At 58.4% G+C, this 21353-nt stretch overlaps 2 protein-coding genes across 2 annotated transcripts; one reads left to right on the forward strand and one right to left on the reverse strand.

The window, feature by feature from the left end:
* Positions 1–1332: 1332 nt before the first annotated feature.
* On the forward strand, positions 1333–11035 carry LOC135888835 (cytochrome b-245 light chain). The gene is made up of 6 exons (XM_065416623.1): positions 1333–1392; positions 6133–6202; positions 7026–7100; positions 8347–8430; positions 9580–9661; positions 10407–11035. Exons 1-6 carry the CDS (start codon positions 1335–1337, stop codon positions 10596–10598), a joined length of 561 nt encoding a protein of 186 aa, XP_065272695.1. The 5' UTR covers positions 1333–1334; the 3' UTR covers positions 10599–11035.
* A 6795-nt stretch (positions 11036–17830) lies between these two features.
* IL17C (interleukin 17C) lies at positions 17831–20418 on the reverse strand. The gene is made up of 3 exons (XM_065416897.1): positions 20401–20418; positions 19371–19693; positions 17831–18080 (listed from the first exon to the last, which is right to left on the reverse strand). Exons 1-3 carry the CDS (start codon positions 20416–20418, stop codon positions 17831–17833), a joined length of 591 nt encoding a protein of 196 aa, XP_065272969.1.
* Between the last annotated feature and the right edge of the window lie 935 nt (positions 20419–21353).

Raw genomic sequence — 21353 nt, forward strand, 5'->3', positions numbered from 1 at the left:
CCCCACCGGGCTGGAGAAGGGGAACAGGGCAGCAGGTGCCTCTGCTTGCCATGATTCCACAGCCTCTGTTCACTCCCCTTGGGCTCCTGGCCTTCATGCAAATTGTATCTCAGCTGTCAGGGCCTGAGTGAAGTGATTCTCCCCCTGCTGCTTTGGGTGAGCAGGGCTGGGCCTGCAGAGAACCTGAGTTCAGTCCCTGCTCTGCCACTGCCATGCTTTGTGAGTGTGGGCAGGTCCCTTTGCCTCTCTGTGCCTCGGTTTCCCTAGCTTTAACCTCCTAGTTGAAGTGCTGCGAGATCTCCTGATGAAAAGCTCCATAGGAGCGTGGTCGTATTCCTACAGCCCTGTATGCTTGGCCTTTTGCCAAGCTGTACGGATCACGGTCCCTACGCTGCACCCAGTTTCTGATGAATGCAAAGAGCACAAGGGCCTTTTAAGCTCCAGTAACAAGGAATGTGCCCTCCAAACACCCTGCTTCCCCGTTGCGCCCTACCTGAGGAAGGTCGGCCTAAAGGTTAGATGAGGCCCTGCAAGTCCAGAGTGCTGGATCCCGTTCCCAGTCTTCGCGCTGCCTCCATGAGTGATGCTGGGTCATATGGTCACAGCGTTTAATGCCGGAAGGGACCACTGACCCCACCCAGCACCCCCACCCTAAACGCAACAACCGAACTGAGACCAGCATACTGCAGGGGGGTGGGTGGGCAAACTGGGAGTGAGTGAGGTGCACTAGTGCCTGAGGTGTGTCCCTGCACCCCCCACCAGGGGCAGGAAGATGTGTGATACACCTAGATAATTCCGGCAAGTGACCCACACCCACATGCTGCAGAGGAAGGTGAAAACCACCTGCCAGTCTGACCTGGCCCTCCCCACGGTCCCGTCTCCAGCCCCAGCCCACCCCGTGTCCTGTCGCCAGCCCCGGCAACCTCTGATGCTTCAGAGGAAGGGGATTAAAAAAAAAACAAAAAAAACAGCGTGGGGCGGGCGGAAGGAAATCCCTTCCAGACCCCTGCAGGTGGCTGGCTGAAAGCCTGCAGTCGCTTCACTTCGGTGCCTCAGTTTCCCCGGTGTGGCCGGGGGCTGGCTGAGCCCTGCCCTTCCCCGCGCTGAGGGCGGGTGCCCCCAGCTGGCGCCACCCCGGGCCCGCTCCCCTCTTTGAAGGCGGGTTTTAAAGCCTCCGAGGCAGCGACTCGCCGGGCTTCCCCGCCCGTGGCTGGGCTGGCGCCTGTCCCCAGGCGGGGGCGGGGGTCCGGCTGCCCGGGGGTGTGGCCAGCAGCGGGGCGGGCAGAAGCCGAGCCGTGCGGGGCCAGGCCAGTTCCCGGCGGCGGGGCGCAGCCATGGGGCGCATCGAGTGGGCCATGTGGGCCAACGAGCAGGCGCTGGCGTCCGGGCTCAGTGAGTGGGGCGGGGGAGCCGCTCCGGGCGGGGCGCTGGGGGGCAGGGGAGCGGGGCGGGGGCGATTGGGGGGTTAGGAGAAGGGAGCTGGAGGGGGGGAGCTGGGGGCCAGGGGAGAGGGCGATTGGGGGATTAGGAGAAGGGAATTGGGTGGGGGGTTGGTGGGGGTTGGAGGAGGGGAGCTGGGGGCCAGGGGAGAAGGGGAGAGGGTGATTGGGGGGTTAGGAGAAGGGAGCTGGGTAGGTGGTTGGAGGAGGGGGGCAGGAGTGATTGGGGGGTTAGGAGAAGGGAGCTGGGTAGGTGGTTGGAGGAGGGGGGCAGGAGTGATTGGGGGGTTAGGAGAAGGGAGCTGGGAGGGTGATTGGGGGGGTGGAGGAGGGGAGCTGGGGGCAGGAAGGAGGTGGGCTGGGGGGCAATCAGGGATTAGGGGAGGGGAGCTGAGCTGGGGGGAGAAGGGAAGAGGGTGAGATGGAGAGTAGGTGGGATCTGGGGCTGAGAACTGGGCTAAGGGGAGCTGGGGGTGGGGTGGAGAAGGGGGTAGGAAGGAGAGCTGGGGAGGGGGTATGGGAGGGCTGGCTGTGGGGCAGGGGTAGGGTTTAAGAGAAGGTCTGAAGTGGCTGCCTTTCCCCAGGGTCATTCCTGGGGTAGGGAGCCTCTCTGCCCTGCAGGGTCTGTGATGAGCAAAGCCCACCCCTCATCCTGGCATTTCCCAAGCTGCTGTGTTCTCCACCGGAGACCCAGTCTCCTCCCCAGTACCAGCCTCACGGGGCCTGGGCAAGCATCCATCACCCTGCAGCGCGGGGCATCCCCAGTGGCTGAGGCTGAGGTTGAGGAAGTGAAAAGAATAAAAAGGGGAAGGAAGCGGCCGGGCTGTTTTTCTTCTGTTCTCCTCTTGCTTAATGAGTCTCTTCCATTGGCCTGATCAGCATCTGGTGATAAAATGTGCATGAAAACTCCCACTGCAGAGTGGGTACAGGGCTTGCGCCACCAACTTCACTTCTCTATAGAAATCTGAGTAAACTGGGTTTCTCTGGGGACTTGCTCACATGAGAGAGCTGCTGTTCAGCCCCCTAACTTGAATGCCGTTATCCCAGGATAAAGGTGCTTGGAACCAGTATTGCTTTCCTGCGCAGGAAGGGAAATAAATCCCTCTATTGCTACGGCACCTTTATCCTGGGATAGCAGCGTTCACACTGCGAACGCCGACAGAGGGATATGGTAATACATGGCAGTGGAGCCAGGCCTCAGTTTGACACCCGGCGTGGGGCTGAGTCCCTTGGGAAGAGTGTTTGTACAGGGATTTTTTCTTCCAAAGTGTTCTCGAGCTAGGAGCTGGGATCCCTCCAATGCAGTGGTTCTCAACCTATTTCTCATTGCGGGCTGCATCCAGTATTACCTGTCTGGCCCTGAGGATGTCACATGCAGCACCGTCAGCACACTGCTGCGGCCCACAGGCCCCAGGTTGAGAACCACTGCTCCAATATATAAATTAACTAGATCTGCCCTGCTGGCACCCCCCAGCCGTGACGTGGTTGCGAACTTTGCTTAGCTGCCGGCCAGAGAGAAGAACCTAACTACATTACAGCATCATTGTGACACTTCAATTGTGGGGGAACTCACTGGAAGTAGAGAGAGAGTGGGTGGGAGGGCTGGTGGGAAGAGAGGGATGAGATGGGGAGCCTTTTGCTTCTCGGTTACTGGGTGTTGTTACCATCAGGTGATTGTAGCCACCAAGTTACATTTACCGTCTAGTTCCCGTGGACAGCTCGTCATCACAAAATCCACCGTCAGCCTGGCACCCAGGCTGGCAGTGAGGCTTAAAATCAGTAGCTGGAAAGTCTGGCCTTGGGGGTGAAATTCTGGGCCCACTGAAGTCAGTGGCAAAACTCCTGCCAACTTTGCTGGCACTGGGATTTCACCTTCAGGGTATGTCTTCACTGCAGCTGGGAGGGTAGGCAGGCCTGAGCTAGCTTGCTAAAAATAGCAGTGTGTCTGGGAAACGAGGGGGGGCGGGATCATGGGCTAGCCACCCACGGACTGTCTCGCCTGGGCCCTGGGTACGTACTGGGGCATCTAACCCATCTAACCTGCTGTCACGCTGCTATTTTTAGTGAGCTGGTTGGATCTAAGATAGCTCAGTTCTGCCTATGCACACTGCAGTCCGCCTCCCGATTGGCGTGTGGTACCCTGTGTCTCCTGCCACCTCCATGGTGGTGCCGCCAGCTTGTGCCGATGGGGACGCGAGCGCAGAGCAAAGTAGCTGGGGATAAATGAAGGAGCTGGGAGCTGCCAGGCCAGCACCAGCCTGGAACTCAAACCCGCAAATAGCCAGTTTATAAATGCGAATGTGCAACGCTGCATGCAAAATACTCGCCTTGTGGGCCAGGCGCGTAGGAATTGCCAGTCTGGATCAGACGCAGGGTCCAGCTGGCCTGGGAGCCTGTCTCTGGCAGCGGCCAGCGCCAGATGCTTCAGCACAAGGTGCAAGCGCCTTGTAGTAGGCAGTGAGGGACTTAACTGTCTGCAGGGAAGGCTGCTTCTCAATCCATCACTTAGGATTTGGTTTACGGCCTGAAGCAGGCGTGGTTATAGCACTTGGCCTTTAATCCTTCCACCTGCTAGCTGGGTAACTATGCGTGGCAGTGTGCCTAATTAGTGATTGGCGCCTAATTAGCGATGTGTGCATGTCAGTATCTGAGTTATGGGATCTGCTGTGGTAACTGCAAATTAGACACGCCTAACGAGTTAAAAGAAAGGCCCCAAAACATGCAATGGGGGCAGGGAGCATTGCATTTAAGGCTCACAAGTCAGGCCAGCTTTTGGAGAGGGTTGAAGATGGGGGTGGGGGTAGATTAAACTATTTATTGAGCCTAGGGCCTTTTGGGTTTATTTTTTTCTGTTTAGACACGAAAAATCCCGAAGTGTCTGTTAGTCTAAAAGGAACCGAATCCAGTGAACGGATCCTGGCTGTTTGGTTTGTTCAGCTAGAAATCGCTCCCTCCAGCGGATGCTGCGCGGCAGGTTAATCGCCTCGCTAGAGGCTTTGAGAATGTCAAGGCTGCATTTGTTTTGTTTTTTTAAGCAAGGAAAGAATGTGATGGGCTGTGCAGGAAAGAAGGAAGTTTCTTAACTTTGGGCCTGCCTCTGCGAGTAGCACATCCTCCCTTAGACCTAAACCCTCCTCTCTGGCTGGCTCTGGGCTTTCACGCCAAATATGCTGGCCCGTGTCTAGTCCAGTGAATAAAGAGAAAGGCAACTTCTTTCCCTCTGCTCCCACTTCTGCCTGGCTGATGGGAAAATGCAAAGTGGGCGTCACAGGTGCACTAGCTGTGGCTTTAAAAAGCCGCCTCTGGACTGGCTTGACCAGAGTGAGAGCTGCATTCCTGCCCAGGTCACCATGGATGCGTGACCTTCACAGGGGACCACTCCTGCAAAACTGGCTCTGCTTTAGGGCAATGTGAAAATGCCCTGCCAGGCTGCTGCTGTCTGGCAGATTCAGGTCCCAGGTACTGTGACAGGGCAGCTGTATCCTCGCTGGGAGTGGGGTTTTCTGCTGTGCTCTTGCTGTGTGAGTTGGCGAGGCTCTGGCTGTGCTGGTGGCTTCTCGTAACACCTGGGAAAGTCCCCCTGCTGATTCCCAGCCAGGGTGTCTGGGTAACCAGCGAAGTCTCTTCCTCCTCTCCCTGGTGAAGAATCCAGCTGGGTTCAATGCTTGGCTCCGGGCAGGACTTACTTCCGGGCCGGGGCCTATGCAGTGATGGTTACTGTAATACTGGGTTAGCGTATTGATGCGACGTGCTGCGGAGTCCCTGCAGTAACTGGGGCTGATGCCCTCTCAAGGGGCCCTTTCCTCTGGTGCCTACGACTGAGTGCTCCCCGTAACTCTCACCCGAGTTCATCCTTCCTCACCCTCCTACCGCCTCACCCCAACCCTAGCTCCAGCCGAGGCCATTCCGTGTCACTTTCCCTTGCAGTGACGCGTGCCCGCCCCAGCGTGCCAGACGCAGCTACGCATGGTGCCCTCTACCCAGGTGGCATTCTTACATTTAAATCCGTCCTTCAGCTTCGGTTGAAGGTGGTTTGCAGGTGATTTCTCCTGTCCGTGGTGGGTGGCCCAAGTGGAATTGAAACCAGCGTAGCCGGGACTGTGCTGAAATGCCATGGCCAGGCCAGAGGCTGGAGTGTAACTGACCAAACAGCGGCGCTTGTGGTGTCTGACTCCTTGGTGCAAAGACCAGCTCTAATGAGTGTCCAACTGACCTGGCTTGAGCCCCAGAGTGTGTTTGGATTGTTATTTCTCCTGCTAAATTTGTCACAAGTTGAGGTGACCTCTTTCGGCGTCACCGGATGGCAAAAACCCTCTCAGGTTGGGTCCTGTTTCCAGCTCTTACCTCCCGGGGAGATTTAAAATCTTCCCCAGGCTCAGTCGGTGGCGTGATACGGGCTGGGGGAGGGAGCAGCAGCGGGGGCAGTTTGAGGTTGTGCGGTGTGTTGGGGGCTGTTTCTCTAATGCATGAGAACTCTGTCTCTGTAAACAGACAGAAACGACCTGCCGTGGCGTGTGGGGCGCTCAATGAATGGCTAGACCTGGGATTAACTATCGCTCTGGAGCAGAGGAACATGGGGACAGAGCCTGTTCCGGGCTCAGAGGAGCTCAGCTCTTGGGTACCACGAGGACAGAGTGTGGGGACGTTCGCTCTGGTTTATTAACCTCCTCCCTCTCTCTCCCTTGTCTCTTAGTTCTAGTGACGGGAGGGATTGTGGCGGTAGCTGCTCAGTTCAAAGGGTGGCAGTTTGCTGCCTATGCCATGTATCCTTTCCCAGAACCGCCATCTGTCCCCGGGCTCCCGAGGCATCTTGCTGGCGAAGATCTCCGGAGGCTGCGGTGTCCTGGCTTTGCTCACCACAGCAGTGGTTTAAAAGGGTGCCTGGCTGTCGAGAGGTTGAGAGTCGCTGGAAAAGCTTTCGCAATGTCACAAAGTCAAAATGAAGAGATTGGGGTGGAGCATTTCAACCCCTCTCCCCCTACGGCACTAGAAACCCAAAAGCAGCCGCTTTGGGGCCAGTGTATTGGAACCCGGAAGTGGAACTTACTATAAACAAACAGTGAAACTGACTAGCCGAGTTCCATGGTCTAAGCGTTGAAGTGCCCAGCCGCTGTGGCTGGCTTTGTAATGAGGCTGGGGAATTGTCCGCTGGTTGATAACCTTTGTGGTTCTGTGTGCTAAAGCAGGGGTAGCCAATCCTCACGCTTCAGGGGCAAACTCCCTTCCACCTTCTGGGGTCAGTCAGCTGTTGTTACCCTCTGCCTGTCATTGCTTAGCTGGCCAGCATTATGGGCTTTTTCTTGTCTCCCTCTGGAACATCAGGCATTGTCCATGGCCACAGGTGGGATCCAGGATTTGATGGGCTGATGGGCCAGTCCTAGGCTGCTGCAGCTGGCAGCAGAAGTTCCCCAGGGTGGATGCTGCAGTCGAGGTCCCATCCAGGCAGCGAATGTGGGAGGGAGTCTGAAAAAGGCTTCTCCTGACCTCGTGGGTCTGTGCTGTACGTTATGGGCTGCTTCAGATAGGCTGCATAGACCAAGGGGGTGGGGGCGCTGAGAAGCTATTTTCCTTGACTGGTCCTCTTAGAGTGGCTGGGGTCTTCATCTGCTTGCTGGAGTACCCCCGGGGGAAGCGGAAAAAGGGTTCCACCATGGAGAGATGGTAAGTACTCCCCCGCCTTCGCCTCCAGCTGTCGGGGGGAGGAGGAGGGTGATCTCACAAAGGGGATTTTCTGGCTTTCAGTCCAGGCCCAAACTGACTGTTGCAGCCCCTCCTGGCAATGGAATGGCATGGAGAGCGGAGGCAATATGCTCAAAGCTGAGGAAAGGAAATGGTGTCTTAAGCCATGGATAAGTAACCTGTGGAACTCACTGCAACATGATATGAAGGCCAACAGCTTAGCAGGGTCCTAAAAAACGGATTTTGACATGGGCAGGCTTGAAAAGAGCATCCATGGTTAGATTAGATTGGATAAAACTCAATACATCCTCATGCTTCAGGGCATTAGCCAGCAACTCACTGACAAGGGTTAGGAAGGAACTCTCCCCTATGGACGGGGTGATCCTTAATGCCCACTATGGAGTTTCTCATCCCTTCCTCTGAAGCAGTTGGTGCCGGTGGAAGACAGGTTATTGGGCTAGCTGGACCTCTGGTCAGATCCAGTCTGGCAATTGCTATGTTCTTCAGGCCTAGAAGGGCCAAAACGTGCCTCTTCCTGCTCCAACAGCACGTCTCCAGACTGAACTACAGGAGAATCTCCGAGAAGTATGAGGGTTATGACACATGGCTGAACAGCTTTATTCCGCCAGCAGGACAGCGTGCTAGATAAGGTCTCACCCTGCCAGCAGTGGAGCATTTCCATGGCAGTGAAACATGGCTCGGCTGGGGTTAAAAAGCCCCAAATGCAGTCGTGGCCCTGAAATTCATGGCTGGAGGGGCTCTGCTGGGGTTTTGGAGAGGAAGTCGTAAGGGAGCTGGAGTGGCCGAACTGGACTCGGGTCTCTGGGTATCGCAGGCTTGCAATCTTGTGTCCAGGGTGCTGACTTCCTCCATAGCAGCAGGGTTTTCTGTGCCCTGTCTGGCTCCCTGTCACATTGCAGTTCAGATCCCCAGAGTGCCAGGGGCTGCAGCTCACTGCCCTGTTCGCTGGTCATTAGTGATCAGGTGGGAGGAGACTTCTGCGCTCCCACAATGTTTTCAACTGCCTGGGTGAGCATGTTAGATCCTGATCAGGATAGAGGGGGCAGAGAGAGGGGTGTGGCACAGGGCAGATTGGGGCATGTGATCGGGAGCAGAGGGAGGGCTGCCCTTCTGTCTCATTTGCCTCATCCTCTGTGGGAATCCCATGCCTTTCTGACCCCCCGTTCCCTGTGCGCTCTCTCTCTCTCTCTCTCTCCACCCCATGCAGTGGCCAGAAGTACTTGACAGCCGTGGTGAAGGTTTTTGGGCCGATCACTAGGAATTACTACGTCCGGGCCATCCTGCATGCTGCGTAAGTCCGGGGTGTGTGTGTGTGTGTGCGTGTGTGCGTGTGTGCGTGTCCACTGCCAGCTCCTACCCGGGGTTACATTTAACCAGGTCTCAGTACACACATGCCTGATCCCGAGTGAGACCCAGCCCGGCTTGGATCGAGTGGTGGCACGGAGAGGGTGTGCATAGCCAGAGGGGATGGCTTCTCTTCGTAAGCACCAGGTTTGAAATCCCTCATCCCCTCTCACCATGGGGTCAGATCCCCATAGGGTCAGTGTAACCGTCACCCTTCCAACATCGATCCGAGCCCACGACTGCTCTGGGTGAATGAGAGCGCCTGTGTGCACTGTCCCAAGACTCTTTTTGTTTTTAAGCAGCGGTTCTCCCATGATCTGGCCCAAAGTTTTCCCTTTCCCCTGCTGTTATGCAACACAGAGTGCCGCAGTGGGCTGCTGCCCTCCACCCCAGAGGTGGCTGCATTTCAGTGGGGCTGTGTGTGTTGCATGGAGTTTGGGATGTGCTCTGCCAGCCTTCAGAATGGGAAGCGTGAGACGGTTTCATTGATTTGGGGATGGGAAGCCACCCGTTGCTCTCGGCAGGGGCTAGATTTGTATCTGTTCCTGCCTTCTGGATGTCAAATGGCGGGCGTCTCCCCAGCTTCAGTTCACAGGGAGTTTGTGTAAACAGACTGCTCCGCCCGCTCAGGAATTCTCCCAGGTTGTGTGCGGGGCTTGGGTTTGGTTCTGAGCCCGGGGAGGAGAGTCTGCTCCAATCCCACAAAGGTTACAGCAGAGAGAATCCAGGAATGGGCAGTGAACTGTTCCTGCTAAACCCACGCTGGAGATTTGGGGTTGGCACCCTACCCAGCCTGTCCCTGTGCCCCCTGTGCCAGGCACCATCTCCCCCATAGCAGACAGGCTCTTTCTGTCTGGCCAGCCACAGAGAGAACCAGGGATTTGACTCGCCAGCTGAGGAAACGTTTGATTTCTGGGTAAACAAAAGCCTGGATTCTGCGGAACGCATCAGAATCCACAGAGAGAACCAGCTCCCCGGTGTGCTACCCACAGACCTTTGCTCCCCCCTTGTGTTACCCACAAACCTTTGCTCTTAATTTATTTGGAGGCTTGTCTTAAAAAGGTTTCGGTTGGAGTTAAATCTCTCTCTCGCTCAGTCTTGCAGTGCCTGCGGGTTTCCTGTTATCCACCATTCTGGGCACGGCGTGTTTGGGCATCGCAAGTGGCATCTATTTGTTGGTAAGTGCCCAGTGCTGTCACCTCACCTACCTTGTTAGCCCTCTGGGGGGTTATTCCTACAGAGCAGGTGCTTGGGGGCTTGGTGCCATTCTCAGAAAACCAGGCAGCATCTGTCTTTCGACTCACCCGGCATGTTTCACGCCTCTAATCATCTTTTGTTTGCTTCTGCTTTAACCAGGGATATAGTTGACAGGAATGTATTTGCCCCCCAGTGATGTGGTCTAGTGGTTAGAGCATGAGAGAGGCACGACTCCTGGGTTCCATTTCTGGGTCTAGTGATTAGAGCAGGGGACTGGGACTCCTGGGTTCGTGTCCTAGCTGCCACTGCTTCTCACCGGATCGGTGCATGCCTCAGTTTCCCCATCAATAAACTGGATGGTGTTTAGCTACAGTCCCCCACAAGGGGTTAATTAGTTAATATTTGTACAGCGCTGGCAGGGTGCCCGGTGGAAGGTAGGAGATGCAATAGCCACCTTTGGTTTCCCTAGGTCTGACGGAGAAGTTTCTCTGCCAGGCGCTGAGTGCCCCCTGCTGGCTAACTCGAATGCTGAGCGTTCTGGGTCCCTAAAAACCTCCAGGGTGCATCGAGTTAGGTTGGCCAGCAGAGGTGCCCGTTGTGTGAATGGGAGGTGGTGGGGGGTGATAGCTGTATGGACGGGTTCCTGGGCCTGAGGGAGGCTCTCTGAAAGGGGAGCGGGGGAAGGGGTGACTCGGCTCTCACTGCCCTGGGGGGGTTGCTTTGCAGGCTGCGATCCGCGGCGAGGAGTGGAACCCCATCGAGCAGAAGCCCCAGGAGCGGCCGCAGGTGGGAGGAGGCACCATCAAGCAGCCCCCCACCATGCCCCCGCCGCGGCCGCCCGCGGAAACGCGTAAGAAGCAGCCGGCGGAGGAGGCCGGCCAGGAAAATCCCATCCCGGTCACCGTTGAGGCCGAGTAACACGTCAGCCCCGCGCTCTGCCCGGCAGGAGGGAGTCGGGCACTGAGCACACTCTGCCTGCAGCCGGGCGCCCCCACTGCCAGCTCCGTAGCCTCATGCCCCCTTCACAGATGCTCCCTCCCGGGGTCCAGCCTGCTCCCCATCTCACCTGGACAGCCAGTTCTCCCCCCCCACAGCTCTAGAGCCCAGTCCTCTTCCCGTCACCCCTTCACACTACAGCCCGCTCAGGACCCCCCGGCGTCACAGAGCCCAGCAGCCTCGGTGCTCCTTTGCACAGTGGAGGGCTGTGGCGCCCACTCTGCCCACTGGGATGTGGGGGAGTTGGGGACGGCTGTCTCCTGCTGGGCCCCTCCCCTGTATGGGGGCGTGGTTGTGCTGAATGGCATCACTTCATTGGGTTGTCTCCTTTTGATACCGTAATAAAACAAGTGAAGCAATCTCTGATCTCGCTGCACGGGAGGGGGTGTGGGTTGTGCAGGCAGGTGGGACCCCCCCAGGCCTTGCATTTTCCGCCTTGCCTTGTTGTTCTGTCGGTGCTGAGACGCCCGGACCCTGCCCCATCCCCCTCCGGTACCAGGGCATCCCATCCGCGCCTCGCCTGCGACTCCTCAGGCACCAGCTACTGTCGGCATGGCCAGCCTCAAAGAACGGGTTACAAGGCGAGCCCCGTTCAGCCTGCCAGGGCAGCGCTGGGGGCGAGATCTTCACGGAGAAGCCAGGGTGCTGCGTGAAGTGGTCATGTGCTGCTCTGGCTTTGCCAGCAGGGTGTGTGGGGCAGGGGAGGGGTGCTGGCTGCTGGGGGAAGCCAGCATCTAAGGGGATCTCTGCGGGGAGGCTCCTGTAGGCAGGGGGTGCTGTGAGGCGGTTGAGTGTGGTCCCTGCATGGGGTGTCTCTCTCACCCAGCTTCAGTGCTGGCTGGGGACCCCAGGTCCACCCTCCTCCTCTGCTGGGTGCCTGATGGGGCTGGGGGTGGGTGGGGAGGCAGAGAGTGGGGTGGGGGTTGGTGCTGGGATGGGGGTCAAAGAGCCAGGTCAGGGGAGGAAGGGGTCCTTCCTCAGCCCCCTGCGAGGAGAGCACCACAGACTGCTGGGCTTCCCCTGGGGCCTGAGCAGGGTCGGGGGGTCCCCCAGCCCCAGGCGCTCGCTGGGGCTGTGCTGCCGGTAGGGTCACAGTCTGGTTGAATTTGTGCAGCAGTTTGTGGTTCTGGGCTGCAGGGGGCGCTGTGGGCTTGCTGCTATTCAGCCAGGGCAGCCCAGCTGTGAGGGCAGCGGGAGCCCAGACGGGAGGGAGGGTGTGTGTGTGTGTGTGGAAGGTGGGGTGTTCTGTGCCCGGGGCGAGGCCTGGTTTTGCCAGCAGTGAGGATGCTGGGGTGAGAGGCCGGCTGATGTCCTGTGGGTCCAGGACGGATGGTGCACGGGCAGTAGGAGCCGTGGAGGGGAAGGCAGCCGGCCCATGGTCCCCGAGGGTGTTAGCTCCCACGTGGGGCTAGTGTCTGCGTGGGCATGGCTGTGCTAGCCCCTGGTTGCTACGTTCAGCCGGGGCACTGAACGGCTGGCACATCGCAACCGCCTTGGGCACTTCGGGCTGAGGGGGGGGGCAGTGGATTTCGCCCTCCCCCCCGCCCCCCCAATCTTGGGTCGGCACTGGTGTCCGGCAGGTGACCAGCACCGTGGCCCAGGAGGAAATGAGCCAGGTTTCCTTTCTCATCCCCCAAGGCAGCTAGTGTCTCTCCTTGCACCAGACTAAAATCAGTGCCTGAGCCATGGATCACCCCAGGTTCCCCTCCCTGGCCTAGCCCGGCCTCCCCTTGGCCAGGCAGGGCTGGCCTGGAACAGCTCTGTCTCCCATTCCCTGACCTCAACCCGCTCACCCCGCTGCTGTTTTTGCCAGCGCTCCGTGCTGAAGTGGCACCATTGTGCATGTCGGGGTTGCACCAGGCCGGTTACATCGCGGCCCACGCAGCAGTTGTTGTGCCAGGGGGTTGGGCTGTAACCCACGCAGTGCGGTGCAGGCCCTGTGGGCTGGCCACCCACCCAGCCACCGTCCTGTGGCACTGTCAGCTCTGCCTGGGGGTACCTGCACCTGCCTCAGAGTCACACACGTAGACACCGGGCTTAGGTACCATGTCAGCAGTTGGGCAGGTGGGGGGAGCCGCCTGAGCCAGCCGGGGGGGGAGGGGGGGTGATACCGGGGTGGGCGCTAAGCCCTCCCGCTCTCTGGGAGTTTGGGGTCTGGGCTGCGTGGGCTGCCCCCTTTGTAGTGCCTAGGACACTGGCCTCCTTTGCCTCTTAGCATTTAGCCCAGGTGGGGGGGGTGTGTGTACAGTGGGAGCCCCCCGGTTAACGCCCCACCCCACCGGAAGGGATCAGCCCTGTCTCCACTTGGTGCCCTAACCACTGGGCTCTGGGGGTGTGCTGCCCTCTTGCAGCTAGTGGACTGGGGCTAAATAAAAAAGGCACTAGTGGCTCGGGGGAGGAGGGCTGGGGGGGCTGGCTGCTGGGGCTCCCCCCACCTCGCTGCGTGTGCCCCCCCCCCCGGCTGCAGTCTCCTGCTCGGACACACACAGTCGCACGGGACTCCTGCCTTATCCACCGTGTAACAGCATCAAAGGAGCACTTGCGGGAGCCCCACAGCAGGTTATTCTATACCCAGTGGCTAGCGCACGCAACGGGGGGGGGGGGGGCAGGGGAGGGGCAGAGGTTGCTTCAAATCCCTCCTCCCCTGCAAACCGAGGGGGGCATGAGACCCAGGGCCCTCCCAGCTGCCTGCCCTAACCCTGCGTGGAGTCATGTGGGCGGTTGCCCCCTCCCCTCAGCGGTCCTGCGGGCGCTGCAGCCCCTGCCTGTAGGTGCGCTATGAGCCCAGCACAGGCCCCCATGGGCGACTCAGGAGTGTGTGTGTGTGGGGGGGGGGGGGGGGGGGGGGAGGACTACACCCATCCTCTGGCTTCGTGCAGTGCTCTGGGGCGTGCGAGTCGGGACAGCTGGGAATGAGGCTGCGCAGAGACATATACTTTAGGGGCCTACGATGTGCAGTGGCTGCTGAGCCTGGGCTGATTCTGGGATTTAGACACTGAGGTGTCAGGTGCCTAATGCCCTTTGGGCTCTAGCCCTAACAAGACAAACCTGATTATTCATAACAGTGACAGTCAGGCTTGCACGAGGCCCCCACCAGCACCTGCAAGCCGGGCACTAGGCCGTCCGCGGCAAAGCGTCTGGTGCATGGTACGTCCTAGCGCCTTCTTCCCACTGTCACTAAGGCCAGCACCACACCAGGTTTGGGGCCATCGCCAGCAGACACTTCAGAGCAACACAGGCCAGTGTATAAACCACGCCAGACGAAAGGGCCTTGTGGGTGAGCGGCGTTCACGTGACCCATTTAGGGTAACGGTGTGACCAGCCCTGCCGCAGTCTGGCCCTGTTCGGAGTCAGCTGCACAAACAGAAACAAAACCTAGAGACTTTGGAAACTGAGTGGAGCTGCAAAACACACCCATCAAAGCCCTTTTTTATAGCGTCCCGCTGGCTGTTCGCGGCTCTGACCCCAACACGCCCGCCTCCTTCGCGGGAAAGACTGGGGACGCGTGCTGTTGAGCTCCCCATGGCGTGCTGGTTACGGGTCCTGCTCTTGACAACTGTGTGCGCCATGAAGGGGCGCAGAGCCGGGTAAGAAGGGTCGGGGAGCTGTGGCGTTTGTTGATGTGCGCGTGATACAGGGCAGCTGGTCAAACATGGATGGATGCACTTGGCTAAAGTATTTCGCCGTACAGCCACCGCAGTAATTAACGTGGTGGGTCACAGCCACACTTGCTCCGTCTGCTGGCAGTGTGCCCCCCCCGGAACGCTGCCACCGACTGACATGGGACAGTGCTGAGAGGAGGGGGCTGACAGCCTCAGCTGTAGGTCACAGCTGGTCCACCCCACCCCACCCCCAAAGCTGTCAGGTGGGCACCAGCTCACAACTGGGCCTGCCCACCCCAACAGCCTGAGCTTCTCAGCTGGGTGTGGGCTCACAGCTGGGAGCCTTCCCCCCCCCCGGCCCTGGTACTGACAGCCCAGGCTTCCATTTCACAGCCGGGAGTGTACTATTTCCATCCCTTACTGGGAGGCAATAGCAGGGGCTGGGGCGTGCTCACAGCTGTGACCCCCGCGCCCCGCTGACAGCTTGGGCTGGCAGTGCCAGGGCTTGGGGCTGGGAGGTCAGCCCTCTTGGGCCTGACAGCCAATGTAAGTCACGCAGGGTCTACACAGACGCTGCGTCGTCCTGACTACACCAACGTCAGAGCGACGCGGTAGCGTCACGATGTCGGTGTAACGGGCCACTTACTTCGGCGGACGCAGCATCGTAGTGGACGCGGCCATAACGAGGGTGCCGTAAGCGGCCTGTCGGTGCCCGAAGGCTGTAGCGTAGCCCCACCCTCTGGCTGGGCCATGTCATGCTGGTGCCATATGATGCCGCTGGGCTCCGGGGCAGGCGAAAAGTCACGGGAGCAAGGTAGGCCAGGAGGGCGCTAGTGGGCTTGGACAGGAGCACACGAGGGCGGGGAAGCCGGAGCAGGCGCTCACGTATATCAGGTGGGGTCAGCGCTGGGCTGTGGGCTCAGTGCACCGATGAAGGACAGACTGACCCAGAGGCCTGCTGCCCTTTCCTGAGGGACTAGCCCAGGAGTCGGGCTCACTGTTTTGCGCCCCCACACACACAGACACCCTCCATCTCGCCCTGGGTGGAGTAGCCCATCCTCTCATTAGTTCATTCCCTAATTAGGCCGGCTTTCCAGCACGCCAAGCGGGGCTCGTCGTTCCTCGCCTTGTTCATCAGGCCCGGCCCTTGGGTGGCCTCCAGAGCCCCTTTTGTTAGGCCTGAGCCGGCTCTTGCCTTTTCATACCCCGCCTCTCCCCACTCACCAGCACAGGCTGTTGCAGCCAGCAGCACCGTCCAGCGGCTGAGCTCACAACCTGGGTAGAGATGCTAGACCCACCTCCCCCTCAAAGGACAACAGCAGTTCTCCAACTCACCCCAAACCTCACTGGCGCCCTCTTGGGCAGCACAGCTGAGTGTCGAACTCGGCCCAGCCTCCCTGCGGTGGCCACGCCCCCTCTTGCACTTCCCATGCTCTGATGGGGGCAGAGCAGGGGTGCATGGGCCAGCCCCACACAGCGCTCCTATGCCAGGGGTATTTTCCAAGCAGCAATCGCACAGGAAGGCAGCATCTCACCCAAGGGCTGTTCCGCGCTTGGGAGCTGATTAGCATCACCCTGGGACATGGCCACAGCGTCACTGCTGCCTGGTAGCGTAACAAACAAGGCTGAGCCCTGGACACTTTCCAAAGGGAAATCAAACTTTATTGGCTGGCGTTTCTGCCACTTCCCCAGCCGTCCATACCAGCGCAATTACATCCCAGGAACAGCAGCTGCTTTCAACAAATCAGCACCACTCCAATCCAGGCAATATTAAATAGCGCAGCTTAACAGTGACACAATAAATAATAATGGCTTGGCATAAATAATAATAATAATTAGGTTTTATCGCACACTCACCAGCCTTCACAATAAATGGAGCTTAAATAAATAGATTATCGCGTGTAGGCTGAGGAGAGAGCGCCCCCTAGCCACTTTCAAAAGCAACAACAACAGCTGCTGCAAAAGAAATGGCCCATTCTTGGGTCCAGCTGGACGCGGGGCTGGCCCGATGCTGTGGGGACTGAGCACACGTGTGGCCACTTGCTTCGCTCTTTACAAGCCACAGGGGTTGCTTTTCAAGGGCATTTTGCTGCTCATGAGGGACTATAAGCACTGCCCAGCGCCAGCCTGGCCAGAACACCTCACTGACGTCCTCCTTGCCAGGCCTGATTTCCAATGCAAGACTTCAGGCTGTGGCTAGTGTGAGACAGGCTCAGTGTTTTGCCAAAGAAAATGTTTCTCGGTGGAGGAGGCCTAGCGGTGAGCCCCTCCCCCCCAGGGAACAGTATCACCGGCATCTCATTGCCACAGCATTCCCGCCTCGCGGTTACAAGCACCGCCGTTTCTGGGGACAGCATCTCCCAGCAAATAGAAATAAATAAATAACCAATAAATACACAGAACAAATCAGCGTCACGGCTGGCTGGCCCCGACCCCTTTCGGCCCAGCTGGGGGCCATCTGGGCTGGACGCAGCCTTGTACTAGCCCATGGTTCCCTGCGTTGCAGCGTCACGGACGGCTGCAGGGGACTGCAGGTCTCCCAAGGGGCTGGGAATGCGCAGAGCGCAGGCAGGCTGGGCTCCAGAGCAAGGCTGATCGCCCCACGGCACAGCTTGCTGGCCAGCCAACGTGCTTGGGTTTGATAGGAACGTACATGCGAGTCCCCGGCCCAGAGAGCATCGTCAGGCTGCAAAGTGAAGCCGCAAGGACAATGCTAGTCAGTACGCACTGCTTCCTGCAGGGCAGAGTTAAGGATATGGAGGCAACCCCCCCGCTTGGCCATTGCTTCACTGTGCAGCCTTTCCTGCCAGGTTTTTCTGGCTGGAATTTCATGTTTTGGGGTTTTTTTGTAAAGAAAAATGTGGACACAAAGAAGAGCCCTGGCCTGCTCTCTGCTAGAGAGCACCCAGAGGCAGTGCCCGGCCCAATGTGTGCAGTCAGCAAGGAAGACGTGCTTGCCTAGCTCCATATAACCCCTTCTCCTCCCGTCACATGCACCTTCTAGCTACCATGGGGAAGGAGGCAGGGCCAGCTAGGCATGAGGTCTGTAATAAACACAAGAGCATTAGAATGAGCCCTCCAACAGGCTAGTGGCCTGTGGCTACTGCCAGTTGCTTCAGAGGAAGGAATACATTCCCTCTCGCTTCCCAAGAGATGCAGGTAATAGTGCAAAACTCTAGCCAGGAGGAAATTCCTTCCTGACCCCTCTAGCTGACAGTCAGGTGATGCCCTGAGGCATGAGGATTCACAGCTCTTTTCATTGCATTTCCAGCTTGCAGAGCACCTGCAGCTCAACCTTGGCAGCTGACGGTTTGGTTTCAGGATCACCAGGTGGCAGGCTGAAATGCAAATCCCAGGACAGCTAGCTGGTTGGGCGGGTCTCGCTAGGGACAGAGAAACGGTTCCATAGGGCCTACAATTTAAATAAATAGTAAGTGCTTTAAAACAAACATACTGGTCGGTGTGACACGGTCACACTACGGGTCTGGGGTTAACATGCTGGAAACCAGCTGGCTCCACGGGAGCTCGGCTGCTCCAGCACCTGTCACGTGCTCAGCCGCTGGACCTGGGGAGGACACAGGTGCAGCCGACTGGCACCTTGATGTACTCCACCTCGAAGGCAAAGGTCCCAGGGCTGGCATTGTGCGGGCACGGTTTGCGGCGAAGCACCATCATGGTCTGGTGCATGAGCACAGAGTTGAGCGAGGACGTCTCCCGGCCCGTCTTGACGTCGATGCAGCCGGTGCACAGGCACTCGGCGAAGGCCAGCTTCTGCGGGTAGCGGTTCTCATCCTCGTCGATGCTGCGGGAGAGGAGAAGGGTCACACCATGCTCTGGGCAAGGCAGAGCGAATACAACCCCATCCCCCACTGGCAGCAGCCTCCCTGGCTGCCTTGCCATGCTCTGAGCTCAACTGGCACCTTAACGGGGAGCCAGAAGCATGAACTACCCCTTCCTGTGTGACCTGGGGGGGCACAGGAGCTGGCCACCCTCCATCCCCCATCGACGTCAGGGAGAGCTCCAGGTGCCCAGCCCCAGAGCAATGTTTCCAAGCGTCTCCATTCACCCAGCTCTGCCCCAGATGTCCTGCGTGACCTTGGGCAATTCACTTAGCATCTCAGGGCCCCGCCTGTACAACGCGGCTAATCTCTCACAGGGGCGTGTGAGGATAACTACATGAGATGCGCTGGGGATGGGGCCATGGAAGTACCTTCAGTAGATAGTTCCACATTGCTGCACCATCTGGGGATACATTCAGGGTCTATTTAAGGCCTGTTTCCACTGGACGGACCCAAGGAAACAGTTTCGATGAACATTTGGGGACTCAGTTTCCCCATCTGTGAAATGGGGACAGCCAGGGCAGGAAGGGAGACAGTAGTTAATGGTGCATCAGTGCTAAGCACCAGGAGAGGGGTCCAACCCTGCTCTGGCTGAAGGGGATGGCCGAGGTGTAAACAATCAACAGGTCTTCTGTTCTGTGATTCTCTTGCAGAGATTTAACAGCTGGGGAGATTTGCTCCAGGGCCATCCCCTGTGTCTCTCTGGATCGGGGGTTCCTACAACTCCAGGCGACCACAGGGGCCCCAGGCGACCACAGATCAGTCGTTCTTTAGCAACTGTCCGTTCCCTTGTGGCTCCCTGGCTGGGGAAGAGCGGGATTGGAGTGTTTTGCTCCTGTTTTGTGCGGGTGAGAACCCACAAGCCTTGTTCTGCTGAGGGAACCCTTTCCACCGATCAGCCCTACTGGGGATTTTCATACGGAGTCGGTTGGTCTTCGAATGAAAAGGACCAGCGAGAGCCATGCTCAGACAGCATCCGGTGCGTTCGTGGGGCTGTGAGAACACTCGTGAGGGACAGCTAGCGTCAGCCCGTTCCCCAAGAGAGGAAACTGAGGCACGGCCAGGGGAAGAGGTGTGCCCAAGGTCACGCTGGGTGGAGGGGTCAGGAGCTGAGACTCGAGCCCAGGAGAGCTGAGCTCACTAGCCCGCACGATCCCTTCTCAAGCCCGCTAGGCACAGAATGCTGCCTGGTATCACGGTCTATGGTTCCTCCCCATGCAAACCCTGCCCAGCCAGGGGCCACCCATGCCTACCGGTATCTCCAGGGAGAGAGGGAGCGCTCGTTGGGCTCACTGTTGACGGTAGCCTGGAGCTGCAGAGCCCGGCACCCGTCTACTTGGCGTTTGCGTCTCTGGCCTCCTTCCTGCTGCATCTTCTCCAGGTGTGGCACCAGCTGCACGGGGGCATATCGGTCCCACTTCATGGTCCTGCTCACAAAGTGGGTGGGCAGTTCCCCGGCCTGCAGCTGCTCCTGGCTGAAGCAGTGGTGGTGGTGGTGGTGGCGCTGGTGATCCTTTGCCCGCTTCTGGGCTTGGCCGGCCGGCAGCGAGAGCAGGAGCAGGGCGCACAGCACCCCCTGACAGACAGAGATGGGGGGAGATAAGTGCATGTAGCCGAGCAGCCTGCCCAGGAGGGACGTCCCACAACAGCCCGGGGGACACCTCCAGAAAACGCACTCCCCTCTGCAATCACTGCCGGCTTCCCCAGGAGCCTGACTCCCATCCCCCCAGGCCCGGAGAACGGTCACAGCTGCCATTCCATTTTATCTACACAAACATCTACACACAGAGATACACAATGGACTGTGCATATTCCCCCAGGCCTATACAAACATACAGCGTGTCGGTGTCTACACCCCCGCCCCACACAAACACACAGCTTCTATATGTACCCACACACCTCTACACATCGTGTGTGTATATATATGTACACCCACAAAGCATATATATTTACCCACACTGCTCTACACAAACATAGTGTATACATACGTACACACACCCCGTCATGCACACACACAGCTTCTATATGTACCCACACCTCTCTCCACAGTGTGTATATCTATGGACACACAGTTCTACACAAACCTACAGTGTGAGCATAGCCTGCTATGGACTCACCCACCCAGGCTAATTCTGCTTAACTCCTGACCCCCTTTGCCACTCAGCCCTTCCTGGCCACTGCCTCGCTCACAGGGTGACAGGAGAGCCGCACTGGCACGGGTGCCGAGCCAGCCCAGGCACTGTACATCCCTTGGCTAAGAGCTGGCAGAGGCAGCCGCCTTACCACGCTGGCTGAATCCATGGAGGAGTGGGAAGACCAAGTGGCTTGGAGCAGGTGATGCGTCCTCAGGCTGGGGAGCGTCTTCTCTCCCTTCTCTCTGCTGTGGCTCTCCTAGGCCGGCTGCTCCTGCCCTCAGGGGTGGTAGGTAGTGACAGGTGTTCTCTGGCCAGGTCTCTTGCTGCCTGAGTTTATATAGTGACCCGTGGAGGTGATGTACACACACCTGGAAACTCCAAACACTCAGCTTCACTTCCTCCTCCCATTTCACCTCACTACTTCCTCTTGGGCAGGAGCAGGATAGCAGCTAATTGATTGTAAGAGTCTTTTCCTTTATTCTGCAATCTGTTAATCATTGGCGCAGCACTTTAGGGGCGAGGTGGCCCAGGGCAGGGAGCTGGGGTAATGGGGGGGGAGGGGGCGTCCTTGTTACAGGCTCTCCCCTCACTGCTACTCCCCACAGGTGGCTCTTTCACTTGCCTCTGGAGCTTGACCCAGGACCATGTGTTTGATTCAGGAGGCAAAGGAAGATACGCCCCTGCTGAGCTTGCGGGGTGTGTGTGTGTGTGTCCCCCCGGCTTTGGAGACGGCCACTTGGGACTAGCTGTCTGACTCTCTGCTAGGGCTGGTGGGCACCCAGAGCAGAGGGGGCTGGGTTTGTGTGGGCGGGGGCCTGGTTGGGTGGCACATTTGCCTCAAGGATGAGATGATGCAGGATCTGCTCTTCTTACCGCTCTCCAGGAAGAGACCTGCCCGAGGGGAACCCACTTGGCATTACAAAGCCAGCAATAGCTCCTTTGCCCGCCCCTTTGTGTCAGGCCTGCTGGTTCCTGCCCAGCTGTAACCCATCCCTGGGGCAACACTGTCAGCCGCCCGGTAGGCGTCAGAGTTGGCAAAGGGAGCCAGTCAGCTAATGCCGCTGTACAGGCCTCATCCGGGACGTTCAAAGCGCTGCACAG

Source organism: Emys orbicularis, chromosome 14 (genome assembly GCF_028017835.1).
Source record: "Emys orbicularis isolate rEmyOrb1 chromosome 14, rEmyOrb1.hap1, whole genome shotgun sequence".
In the NCBI taxonomy this organism is placed as follows: Eukaryota; Metazoa; Chordata; order Testudines; family Emydidae; genus Emys; species Emys orbicularis.

Excerpts from the sequence above, each read along its gene's own strand:
- LOC135888835 (XM_065416623.1), top strand. The coding sequence starts at position 1,335 with ATGGGGCGCATCGAGTGGGCCATGTGGGCCAACGAGCAGGCGCTGGCG. Across the intron at positions 6,203-7,025 it reads CAGTTTGCTGCCTATGCCAT|AGTGGCTGGGGTCTTCATCT; the intron begins GTATCCTTTCCC and ends TGGTCCTCTTAG. Across the intron at positions 7,101-8,346 it reads GGTTCCACCATGGAGAGATG|TGGCCAGAAGTACTTGACAG; the intron begins GTAAGTACTCCC and ends CACCCCATGCAG.
- IL17C (XM_065416897.1), bottom strand. Across the intron at positions 18,081-19,370 it reads CTCTCTCCCTGGAGATACCG|CATCGACGAGGATGAGAACC; the intron begins GTAGGCATGGGT and ends CCTCTCCCGCAG.